This window comes from Lucilia cuprina, chromosome 3, assembly GCF_022045245.1.
Source record: "Lucilia cuprina isolate Lc7/37 chromosome 3, ASM2204524v1, whole genome shotgun sequence".
Taxonomy (NCBI): domain Eukaryota; kingdom Metazoa; phylum Arthropoda; class Insecta; order Diptera; family Calliphoridae; genus Lucilia; species Lucilia cuprina.
In genome coordinates, this window is record NC_060951.1 from 35,238,581 (window position 1) to 35,251,889 (window position 13,309).

General features: G+C 28.2%; 1 protein-coding gene across 1 annotated transcript; it reads right to left on the reverse strand.

Annotated features, from left to right (window-relative positions):
* Positions 1–7,912: 7,912 nt before the first annotated feature.
* Positions 7,913–12,929, reverse strand: LOC111677177 (post-GPI attachment to proteins factor 2-like). The gene is made up of 5 exons (XM_023438266.2): positions 12,579–12,929; positions 10,872–11,054; positions 9,367–9,640; positions 9,074–9,295; positions 7,913–9,003 (listed from the first exon to the last, which is right to left on the reverse strand). Exons 1-5 carry the CDS (start codon positions 12,780–12,782, stop codon positions 8,840–8,842), a joined length of 1,047 nt encoding a protein of 348 aa, XP_023294034.2. The 5' UTR covers positions 12,783–12,929; the 3' UTR covers positions 7,913–8,839.
* Between the last annotated feature and the right edge of the window lie 380 nt (positions 12,930–13,309).

The window sequence follows — 13,309 nt, forward strand, 5'->3', positions numbered from 1 at the left end:
TTAGTTAGTTAGTTAGTTAGTTAGTTAGTTAGTTAGTTAGTTAGTTAGTTAGTTAGTTAGTTAGTTAGTTAGTTAGTTAGTTAGTTAGTTAGATAGTTAGTTAGTTATGTAGTTAGTTAGTTAGTTTGTTAATGAGTTAGTTAGTTATTTAGTTAGTTAGTTAGTTAGTTAGTTAGTTAGGTAGTTAGTAATTTAGTTAGTTAGTTAGTTAGTTAGTTAGTTAGTTAGTTAGTTATTTAGTAAGTAAGTTAGTTAGTTAGTTAGTTAGTTAGTTAGTTAGTTAGTTAGTTAGTTAGTTAGTTAGTTAGTTAGTTATTTATTTAGTTAGTGAGTTAGTTAGTTAGTTAGTTAGTTAGTTAGTTAGTTAGTTAGTTAGATAGTTAGATAGATAGATATTTAGTTAGATCTAAATTGATTCTTATGTTAATCCCCTTTAATGTTTTTGAGTACAAACTATGCAGAGTTACCATACATAAAATAAGTAATAGTAAACGTCACTGTTTGTTATCAAACAATGTATGTCTTATAAAAAAGATGAAGACAATTGTAAATGTAATAAGAAAATTAATGAAAACTTAATAAAAAAAGATATTGTTAAGTCCCTATAATTTATACCAATTGATAATTCGAACACTTTAATATATATTTAAAAAAATGTATTACTTTTTCATCAGCTGTTTACACTTTTGCATTACTTGCTCAAGTTTAAACCACCTCCATTGGGTGTTTAAACTAGCAAACAAAGTAAGCTGCTCAAGTATTCAAAAACAACTTTCGAGAATTAATTTTAATTTAATCCCAAATCTTTCACCTAAAGATTGGTCCTTAGTTAGTTAGTTAGTTAGTTAGTTAGTTAGTTAGTTAGTTAGTTAGTTAGTTAGTTAGTTAGTTAGTTAGTTAGTTAGTTAGTTAGTTAGTTAGTTAGTTAGTTAGTTAGTTAGTTAGTTAGTTAGTTAGTTAGTTAGTTAGTTAGTTAGTTAGTTAGTTAGTTAGTTAGTTAGTTAGTTAGCTATTTAGTTCGTTATTTGTGTTGAAATGAAACACTTTTGTGTAGATTTTGTTTTATTATATATAATTTTTATTTAAAATCAAAGTTTTTTATCTTCATCTTTTTTTTTACAAATGTAACTTTTTCGATTATCTTTGGTTGTGTTTTGGTTTTTAAATCTTCAATGGAATTTCTCAAACTAAAGTACTAAACAAAAAACAATTGGTTTACACAACTACACAATCATAAAACTAAAAATAAACAAAGACAGTGCATTTCAACTATTGCAAAAATATACTTAGTTTTAATTTAATTAAATTAAATGGCAATTTCCTTAATTCACAGTTAAAATAAACTTGTTTTTTATTATTTTAATATTTCTGCTCATTTTTTTTAAATATTTATTATGACTTCTTAACAAATTTCCTTTTTTTTTCAAAATTTTTTTGGATTTTAATATTTTTGAAAAAAAAAAACAATCTAAATTTTCAAACATTTTTTTCTTTTAATTTTGTTAAATAAAATCTAAATAAAAATACTTAAAGACTATTGTCGTTCTTTAGTTATTACATACATATTATTCTCTGAAGTTTAAATGTTCGGTTTTATTTAACTTTTATTTTTTATTATTTAGATTTCGATATGTTAAGTCTAAATTTAAAAGAAAATATTTTAATACTAAGAGTTTTTCCAAAAAAAATCATAAATTTTGAGTTCAAAAACATTTTTTAAAATAATTGTAAAAAGCAAAGGCATTTTAAGTTGTATTGACATAATTCAAGATTAGTTAACAAATTTTATAGTTTTAAAGATTTCACATAGAATTTAAAAGAAAATTTTATTAAAAACTTTTTTAAAATGTTTAGTTTGTTAAGTTAGTTTTTTTATAAAATTAAAAATATTAATTTTTTTAAATACCCAATTATTTAATGTTTAAATCAATATCCGTATACTTTGACTGGTCCAATTAGTCGAAACATTTTTATTTATTTTATTAAAATTAATTTAAGTTGTAATACTTAAATAAAACTAAGATTTTTTAATTTTAGAAAAAAAAAACTAAATTAAATTTCAAAATATTGTGTGCCTGGTTAAAATTTTGTACTTATTTTTGAATTGTGGGCCAAATGCAAGAACAAATGCAACTCTTGCTTTATAGAATAAACAGCGGTGGTAAAAGTAGTGACTAAGTTAGATAATTAAAAAAAATCAAAGTTAAATATTTTTAGTAAATATTATAAAAATTTGGAGTAATTTTTAAAAGCTTTAAGCAGTTTTTATCCAAAAACTTATGTTTGCAAAATTTTCTTTACTATTAAATTAATAATTAGAAAACATTTTAATTTAAACCTAAAACTGTCGGCTATTGATCTCCAAAAAGTAACATATGAGATATAATACAAATTAAAATTTACTAATAAGTAAAATTTAAGGCTACATTTGCTTATAATTGATTCCATTTTATCCGAGTCCGGCTGATTGTTTCATATTTTCTCAACTTCTCTGAAGTTGAGCCTCCCTCTCTCGCCATAAAATAAAAAAGTTTGTTCTTCAAGAAATGATTTGGAATATTTCGTTAAGATCTCATCTGGATCGAATGCTGAGACCAAAACCCTTATAAAAGTTTATTCAGATCACGTGAAATATAGTTTAATATGAACTTATGACAGTGATCGACAATTTGAGAGATACACCAGACAAAATCGTCTAATAAACATCTCTTTTGCTCTATGTTATATCTCTTCATGGGAATATCATTTAGAGAGAATTAACAAGAGAACTAATACTATGTGTAACTGGGCCTACACAGCTTGGACGTTTCTGTAATATTTGTAACAAATAGTGAACAACTAATACTATAATAATAGATCTAAATATGTGACCTCAAGCTAAGTCTACTTTGTAAATCGAAATCGAAAAAGGTCGGAAAAAGTTGAAAACTCGAAAATAGTAGAAAAAATTCGAAATTTTAAAAAAGTAGAAAAAAGTCAAAAAATCTAAAATAGTCGAAAAGTCGTAAAAAGACAAAAAGTTAAAAATAGTCGAAAATTTTAAAAAAGTGGAAAAAAGTCAAAAAGTCTAAAATAGTTGGAAAAACACTTTTTTTGTGTAGTCAAAAAGTCAAAAAGTCGACTATTTATAAAATATTAAAAGCCTAAAAATCGACTTTAAACTAAATGAAAAAAGTTGAAAAGTCGAAAAATCGACTTTGCATAAAATGCAAAAAGTCGACTTTTATAGAACCCTACTAGGAACGTTTTACAATACAGATGGAAATCTCACAAATTGATATTTGAAAGTTCTAAATGAGTAAAGAAACATTCCAAATTACTTTTGTTATTTTGGTCTCAAGCATTCTAAAAGAGTTAGAAACTTTATGAATACATACAATACATATACAACATTCATTCTATTCCATCTCAAAACTAAGATCCTGAAACATTGCTATCAAGCTGATCTTATGTATTTAAATTTTTTTTTTTTTCAAATTGCCGAATCCTTACATAGTTATACATGATTAAACATCCGTGCTGTGAGCGGCATAAAAAATTCTATTCTAATCTGATCTTACAGTCCACCTCAAGACTATATATTGTATTAATTAGACATCCGATCTGATTCCTTAATATCAATAAGAGAAATATTCCAAAGTTTAACAGATGTTTGTACAACATCTAAAATGGAACTTAAATATCGAATATTTCTAAGCTAGATAGAGAAATATTCTCATTAGAAACTACATAATCAACATATAGACATGATGATCTATAGTAAATAAAGGATGTCTGAAACATGAACGTAAGTCAGAACATTGGACATTCAATCTTGACCTTCAGTGTCGTAAAGTTATGAAGATTGCTATAATAACCATACAATTTTATAAAGTGTCGTAATGTCCATGGACACCCTGTTAGGTTTTCGAATAGAACCTCTCTTTTCTAGTATAAATTTGCACCTTACTTTGGTGTATGTTACATTTTGGATTCAATTAGAAAATATCTTAGATATACGATCTTCTGTTGCGTACAATGGTTTTAAACTCGACGATATTCAAATGCCACAATTGGTAAATATTTGAATAGAAAATTTGTTAGCCATGGTCATTATCACACTTATTGGTGCGTATTACACTATGACATCTAAAATCTTGAATTCAGAGTCTTTTCAATAACAGATCATCAAAATTTAACTGGGCAACATTTTAGGCAACTTAATGACAAAGAAAGTATCTTCCCTAAGAGAAGATACGTATTGTAAGTATACTGCTTACATTTGTGTTTAAAAGCGAGTTTAGGATCTGTCAAACAGAACTCTCTCACAACATAGATATTGACAAAATTGTCAGGATTAAGACAAAGGAATTTTTGTCCTATCTTGCCTTCGAATAAAAAATGTACATGCAATCTTTGTTGCAATTTGCAATCTAATGATCGTTTAATGAAATTAAATTCGATCACCTTTTCCCCACCAACCGCATTATTACTTCTCATACTTATTCCCACACAGAATAGTTAAACCCGGTCCGCGTAACCGGCTCTATTTCTGACTTTTATTTCCGTTTGCGTAAGAATCTAAATAAGTTCTATTATTCTATAGATTTTTGATTCAGAAATTTTCATTTGTAGCTTCCTCCGGAGTGATCCCTTCATGCTACACGTGATGGCTGTGATTTAAGTCCAAACTCGCGTAAAGAGAATATTAGTTAGGAGACTATAATTCTGGATAAGTTCGGTGCTGTTGCCGATACAACAGATAACCTCCAAAGGAGCATTGGAAATGAGTTAGTGTCATGTATATATAATGCGGGATGAATGTAGGAATTTGCGGACCTAACCCAGCCGTATACGTACGAGTAAGTTTGTCAGATATTTTTCTATGTTAGATAGATGGATAGTGATGGATAGTGGTATCTTATACAAGTGATACCAGCTTTATGCAATCAGGCAGCAATGATCAAGAGATTAGAAAGCTGGAGTACTTGTACATGAACCAACTGAACCATGTATTACCACCGTTATCTGAGAAGCATAAAGGGAGAGGAAGTGGGGTGAGACGGCTAACATGTTCAATCAGTGGTTGCAAAAGTTGTAAATCACTACGACTTTTGTCCATTTGTAGTCGAAATGTCATGTGTTTATTGTTTCCAAAAAGTGAAAACACTTCCTTTTAGAACATGTCCATTTCAAAAGTGATTCTAGTCATTACTAGTGACCGGGTGACTAGTAGTGGCAATTAGTGGTACCAGTCCATCACGGTATCGTCTCTAGAAAGTGAAAAGACTTTCTTCTAGAACAAGTCCATGTCAAAATAACTACTGATTCTAATCATTACTAGTGGACGGTGGACCAATAGTGGCAATTAGTGGTACCAGGCCATTACGGTATGTTGTAAAGTACTACGACTTTTTCCCATTTGTAGTCGAAATGTCATGTGTTTTTCGTCAACAAAAAGTGGAAAAACTTCCTTCCAGAACATGTCCATGTTAAAAATACTAGTGGGCATGTGACTAATAGTGACATTTAGTAGTACAAGGCCATCACGGTAGGTGGAAAAGCACTACGACTTTTGTCCTTTCGTACTCGAAATGTCATGTGTTTATCGTCAACAAAAAGTGAAAAGATTTACTTCTAGAACATGCTCATGTTAAAATAACTAGTTATTAAAGTCATTACAAGTGGGCGGGTGACTAATAATGGCCCTAAGTGGTAGATTAAATAACTAGTTCTTAACTATGACAACTGGAAAGCACTGCTTTTTAATAATACAAATAGTAGAATTACAACTAAATTTTCATCAATCAAGTCTCTTTTAATGTTTTATTATTTTTTTTGGTTCAAATATAGTTTTAACTTATTTTGACAATATGATTCTGTTAATTAATAAATATCCTTAATCCTTAATTGCTTAAATATATAAATTAGCTTAAAAAATAAAACTAAACGAAAAAAATAAAAGTACAGGCAGCAAAACATAGTTAGTTGGCCCACAATTTGCTGCAAATGCTTTTTATCATTTTTTTTAATTTAAAACTATGGATATTAAATATTTTTATTCGATTTTTTGGTAGTTAAGAATGTGCGTTTTATAAAAAAAAACTTAATTTTAAATAATTTAAACTTAAATTATGCTTTAAAATTGATAAATGAGCTAAGGATTAAGGGAACTTTAGAAGTCTAAGAAAGCGTGTTGTCACAGTCAGTTAAAATGTTGTTGGAGAAGTTTTACTAAACGGAAAGTTTAGAACAAATTTAATTGTTAAACATTATTTATGAGTGGGGCTTTGAGTTGGCGATCAAATGCCAATTATTAATCAGATTAGTTAATCTGAAAATAAATTGATTTTAATATTAATCCTCTTGGATGTTTTTGAGTAGAAGATTAAAACTACGTAGTGTTGCCATACAAAACAACAGAAAAATACAATTGTAAATGTATTATGAAAATTAATTGCATCAGCTGTTTACGCTAATGCATTTCTTGCTCAAGATTAAACCACCTCCATTGCAAACTAAATTAACTAATTGAGTACTCAAAAACAACTTTGGAGGATTAATTTTAATTTAATCGCTAATACTTGACCTAAAGTTTGGTCCTAAGCCGTCTTCACACAAACGCAGAGTATACAGAGGTGTAATTTTTGACATTTACCTAAAGTCTAAAATCTGGCTTTCTGCGGTTTTTGTAAACAATTGTGGGAAAAGGTATATAAAATACAGTTAAAAAAAATTGGTGTTAAGTGTTGTGCGAAAGAAAGAAAGAGAGAGAAAGACACGGGCGCACAAGTAAAATGATCTGTCAAAATTTTGTACGATTACGGATCACACATTGAGGGAAAATTGGAGTGGAAAATTTGACAGTTAAATCTAATTAAATGGTTAAAAGGTTAAAAGCGTTAAATCTAATTAAAAGGTGAGAAATGAGAATAAAAGTCGTATGCTTTATATTTTTTTTGTTTACACGATTTCAATCAGCTGTTTCACATTTCTTGTGTGTTTTTACATGAAAATACATCCCTGATCTAATGCAATCTAATGTTCGAATAATCAAACAAGCGACTTTTTGTCGAAAAAAGTCGAAGTCGAATATTTTGTTCCAAAAAAGTCGATAACTCGACAATCATCTATGAAAAAAGTCGAAAAGTCGACTTTGTAAATAAAAGTCGAAAAAAGTCCAAAAAAAATCGTAAAAAGTCAAAAAATCGAAAATAGTAGAAAAAAGTCAAACATAGTCGAAGATTTTAAAAAAGTGGAAAAAAGTCAAAAACTCTAAAATAGTCGGAAAAACTCGAAAAAAGTAAAAAATAATCGAAAAAAGTCGGAAATAGTCAAAAAGTCGAAGAGTCGGAAAAAGTCGAAAATACTAGAAAATGTCAAAAAATAGTCGAAAATTTAAAAAAAGTGGAAATGAAGTCAAAAACTCTAAAATAGTTGGAAAAACACGAAAAAGAAAAAAAAAATCGAAAATAGTCGAAAAGTCGACTATTTATAAAATACAAAAAGTATAAAAGTCGACTATTTATAAAATACTAAAAGTATAATAGTCGACTTTTAACTAAATAAAAAAAGTCGACTTTAATTAAAAAATAAAAAATAGTCGAATAAAAAGTCTTAAAAAGTATAAGAGTCGGAAAAAGTCGGAAAATACTAGAAAGAAGTCAAAAAATAGTCGTAAATTTTAAAAAAGTGAAAAAAAAGTCAAAAACTCTAAAATAGTCGGAAAAACTCGAAAAAAGTATAAAATTGTCAAAAATAGTCAAAATGTCGAAAAGTCGACTTTTAATTAAATGCAAAAAGTCGACTATTTATAAAATGCTAAAAGTCTTAAAGTCGACTTTTAACAAAATGGAAAAAAGTCGAAAAATCGACTTTGCATAAAATGCATAAATTCGAAAAGTCGACTTGTAATTAAATGCAAAAAGTCGACGTTTCGTTTCAACTATAGAACCCTAATTCGAATCATTTCAAAAAATGAATAGAGCCATACAACTTTAAAATTTTGCCATGCGTTATTTTTTTCAATATGTAATGGTTTCATTGCATAAAGCGTTTCGACGTTTCTATTCGTACTCTTTTACACAAAATTTTGACAGATCATATTAGTTGTGTGCTCGTGTGAAGGCGGCTTTAGCAGATTGAAGTGTAAAGTTTAAGATCAAAATTTCTTAAACTCAAACCACGTTCTTTTTAAACTTTCAACTCATTTACTAAATTTAAAGTTTTTAATCTAATTATAAATAGTAGTTAAAAACTAAAAGAATAAATAACAAAATCAATAAATAAATAAAATATTCTCAATAAATAATTGTCTACATTTAACTATTAATACTGTAATTAAAATTATTTAATTTCTTAAGTGTTTGTTTATATTGTTGTTGTTGTATTATTTTTTAATTTAAAAGGAACTTTTACTTCATTAGGAGGACAATTTCAGGAAAATTCAAATAGAAAAAAACCAAAATATAGAAAAGCTAAAGTTAATTTCGAAAAATTTAAGTCGAAATCGAAAGCAAAATGCGTAAAAATTGGAAGCGCTTTTTTTACTACAAAGAAGAAAAAATAACAATTACAAAGTTCAAAAAGATTTTTACAAAATAATTTAGTAAAAAATATACATAATAGTTGTAAAAAGTGCGTTTTTTTTCAAAATGTTTTTTTTTTGTAGTTGCTATTTTATATGCGTAATAAACTTTTAACGTTTTGTTTTTTTGGTATTTTTGCTGTTTTTTATGATTTTTGTGTTAATTTTTTTTTATATAAATTTTCGAAGACTTTTCTTTTGTTTATTAAATTAAATCGTTAAAATTGTTGCTAAAGCCCTTATGTTTTGATGTTAGCATTTTATTTTGAGAGTTTAGTCCAATTTCGCTAACGATTTGCGAAAAATTTCTTCTAGTTTTGCACGTGGTCCCTGCACGACCAGCATATATTGAAAGGGAAAATCCCAAATTATTGTAAAATGGAACAACATGTTGGCAATGGCAATTAAATATTCAAAGAATGCAAACCAACTGAAAGCTAAAATCAAAAAAAAAAAAAATAATATAGTTTTTATAAGGAATCTAAGAAACTTTTTCCGACAACTTACCTAAATCATGACAATAGAAACGATGTTTAGCAAAGAAAATCAACAGACCAATAGTGCTCAGAATTGACATGGCAAATAAGATTTTCTTCCATTTAATTGAATCTCTTTGCAATTGCGTTAGTTCAGTATGATCCTCATGTATGATGTCATTCAATTTAATGGTCGCCAACATATGACACAATGAACAGATCATAAATGTAATAAAGATCTTTTCATGAATGGCTAAGGAAAAGAACAAAAAAATATTATTTCATTTAAATATTTGGTATATAAATATTAACTTCTATACTTACGATAATTTTCTCGATTTGAAATATAGGTAACACCACCCAATGAAGCAATTTCTATACAATTTAAAACCAATATCAAATACACCACATACATTGAATTGCCAACTTTTTCAGGACGTTCCTTTTGTAATTTGGCCAACATAATGCGATAGTAGTTTTTATAAATGAATGCTATGGGCAAACGTGGACCCAAATGTAAGGCAATACTAAAACGCCAAAAATAACGTTGTGGACTAACGCCGGTAATTGCACTTATTGAGGGAACAATGTTGTAAACCTAAAAGTGTAAAGAAATGTTGAAAATTTTTAACAATAACAGCAAAAAGTAGACCAGAGTCTTGACTATAGAATGGCCTATAATCTCGAGCCTATAGTCCAGTCTATAGTCTCGACTGTATACATGATTGTAATCTAGATTGAAGACTTGATTGTAGTCTCGATTATAGTATCAATTTGACTATAGATTGTATTATAGTCTCGACTATAGTTTCGAATATAGACTTAACCATAGTCTTGAATAAAGATTGGACTATGGCCTAGAATATAGACTTGACTATAAACTCGAATATAGACTGGACTGTAGTCTTGACTTTATACTGGACTATTTTTCACTATTTAGTCTATGGACTGTAGTTTAGAGTATACACTCGACTAAAGACTTGACTATAGTCTCAACTATAGTCTGTACTATATTCTAGATTTTAATGTCGACTTAAGTATAGATTATAGTCTCGACGATAAACTAAAATATAGCCTCGTCTTTAGACTAGATTATTGTCTCGACTATAGACTGAACTATAGTCTCAACTATAAAATGGACTATAGTATCGACTATAGAATGGACTATAATCTCGATTATAGAATGGACAATAGTCTCCACTGAAGACTGAACTATAGTCTCTACTATAGACTTAACTATAGACTCGACTATAAACTGAACTATAGTCTCGACTACAGACTGGATTATAGTCTCGACTATAGACTGGAATATAATCTGAATAATCTCTATAGTCTTGACTATTGGTCTCGACTATAGACTGGACTATAAACTATAGACTAGATTATAGTCTTGACTATAGACTTGACTATAATATCAACTATAGACTGGACAATAGTCTCGACTATATTCGGGATTATAGCCTCGACTAGATTGTAGTCTCAACTATAAAATATAGTCTTAACTATAAACTGAACTATAATCTCGTCTTAGACTGAACTATTATCTCTATAGACCGGAACATAATCTCAATAATCTCGACTATAAGCTGGACTATAAACTCAACTATGGGCTAGATTATAGTCTTGACTATAGACTGGACTATAATATCAACTATAGACTAAACAATAGCCTCGACTATAGACGGGACAATAGTCTCGACTAAATTGTAGTCTCAACTATAGACTATAGTCTCGACTATAAAATGTACTATAATCTAGTCTTAGAATGAACTCTGTAGTCTCGGCTATAGACATATCTTTCGTTTTATCGGTTCATCTTTTAAACTTACCCTACAATGTGTTTCATGTACTTCATCATATTGGAAGACATAAGCGGTTACAAAACATGTAAATAATGTTACCAGCGGCAACAGTGCGGTAAATACACAAATATGATGGAAATTGGCTAAAAAATGTAGAGCAAATGGAAAATCATTTGACGTTTCCGCTGTATACGTCTGAAGAGTGTGTTGCTAAAGGAAAAAAAGATAAAACATAAATTTAAAATTATTTTTTTAATTAATAACTGTTTATACCAAATTATAATTATACTTTAGGGAAACAGATCTTCAGTGCGTATGAATTATAAGTTCTAAAAAATTAAGCAAAATTAAGTAAAATCGGTGATGAAATGGTTGATTAATAGATTAAAGTCTATTAGTTTCGCCCGAAATCGCTATTTCCTACTAATGGTGAAATAAGAGGGTAAGAATATTCTGCTGATGTTAGGTTGACACATCTACACTTACAATGTGCATATGTTCGATTTATTGTTCTCAACTTGAAAATCAAATTCATATCAGCTGCTGATCAGTTTTAGTCAAAGTTAAATTCTACGAGAAGTAGAAAAGTCGACTTTTCTAATGTTCCATTCTTTTTGAAGAAGACAATATATACAAATAACGATATTTGGAACCTAAATGTCTATATTCCGCCTTTGGGCGCAATAATAAATTCTTTCGAATAACTGCATGGAAAACAAACAAAAATTGTCTTAATAAACAGGTCTTATTAAAAATTTCATGGTTAATTAAAAGAATTCTCTAAACATTTAAACTCGCACTTGCACTTAACCCTGACCCACTTTATAACCAACCACATACAGACGATGACTCTAATATGCTAAAACACACATGAAAAATCCTTATTGCTCAAAAAAATGGCCTACAATATAGACAAACACAAGATAGCAAAGCAAATAGAAAAGACAGAAAAGGTAAATAAATAAATCTCCAAAGACTTTCACAAAGACTTTATTAACATGAATAGAACAAGAAAATCAATAAAATATGAATTTTTAATTGGCGTTTAAAAAAACGCAACACATGTCTTAAGAAGAGTAAGGAAACAGCAAAAACAAATGGCGGTAAACTGAAGTAGTAAGCAAAACAAAGAAGTTAAAGAAAAGATAAACAAACGGAAGTGTAACACAACACAGCAAAAAAAAAAACAAAGTGAAAAAAATAAACAAACGGAAGTGGGACAAGAGAAAAACCAAAAAAAAAAAGAAAAGTTGAATAAAGTAATAATACAATGGCAACAATGTCAAAGTAAAGTAAATAGAAAAAGAAAATAGAATAAAAAGAAGAAGATTTTGCTAATGTTTATTTGTTGTTTAACAACTAATACGAATAAAAATAGACAAGAGATGAGAAAAACATGAACAAAGGGTGGAAATGACAAAGAATATTTATTATTTGAATGAAAATGAAAAGAATGAATGAAACAAACAACGATACGATATAAAAATTGTATTTATTACAAAATTTATCACAGTAGGGGGGTGCTTAGAAAATAGACACCAAACGCACACACATCACAGCACAGGAAAAAATCATCAAAATAACAATTGAAAATAGCAGAAAAAACGCAAGATTTCTTTGGGCTAAAAAAATGGGGTGGTAAATGAAAATAAATAGTCGTATAAAAATGTTATTACCCAATATTATATAATGCTAGTAATATAATCAAAAGAATATCTTTTCCTACAAACTTACCTGATTGACTGTTTTAGTGGTATCTAGAGTTTGTAGATTTTTTGTTTCTGGTGGTAAATCCAATAGATTCAAGTCCTTCGTTGTCCCTACTGTGGTATTACTACTAAATCCTGTGGATGGTGATGATGATTTAGCTTCACTTTTACTGCTGGCTGAGGAGGCACGTTTACCACTAACCCTAGTAGTAGCATTAGAATCACTCATACTTGTACTTGGGTATTACTTTGATTTTCGTAAAATATTTAACAAATTATTTGTGTATTTTTTATTTTTAAAGAATTTATTTTTTAGCTAATTTATGTTTTTTATTTCTATAATTTTTAGATTTTTTATACACACCCACGTTTAGGACATTATTTTCTATTTTTTTCTTTTTTTGGTTTTCTGCTTTTTGCTTATAGATTATGTAAAATTTTAAATTTATTTTTGTTTTTTTAAATGGAAAACATATATATTTTTTTAAAACTTTATTTTTATTTATTACAAAGTATTTGTTTTATTTTTAGTTATTTCATTGATTTTCAATTTTATGTATATTTTTTTTTTCTTCTTGAGAAAATTTTCCCCGATTTATTATACACAACAGAAAGGTTCACCACTGTGTGTTGTTTTACACACTAAAAAAAATTCAGCAAAAAAGTAATGAAACAGGACGAAAAAAGTGACGTTTTCCAACGTATGATATTATTCCTTTTCTCTTTTGCTGTTTTTCTCTTGTTTTTGCTATATTT

What these genes read in the sequence shown, in the direction of transcription:
- LOC111677177 (XM_023438266.2), bottom strand. Translation starts at nt 12,782, where the DNA reads ATGAGTGATTCTAATGCTACTACTAGGGTTAGTGGTAAACGTGCCTCC. An exon ending in CCACTAAAACAGTCAATCAG is followed by an intron (nt 11,055 to 12,578) that starts GTAAGTTTGTAG and finishes TTTTTCCTTTAG; the next exon opens with CAACACACTCTTCAGACGTA. An exon ending in TACATGAAACACATTGTAGG is followed by an intron (nt 9,641 to 10,871) that starts GTAAGTTTAAAA and finishes TTACACTTTTAG; the next exon opens with GTTTACAACATTGTTCCCTC.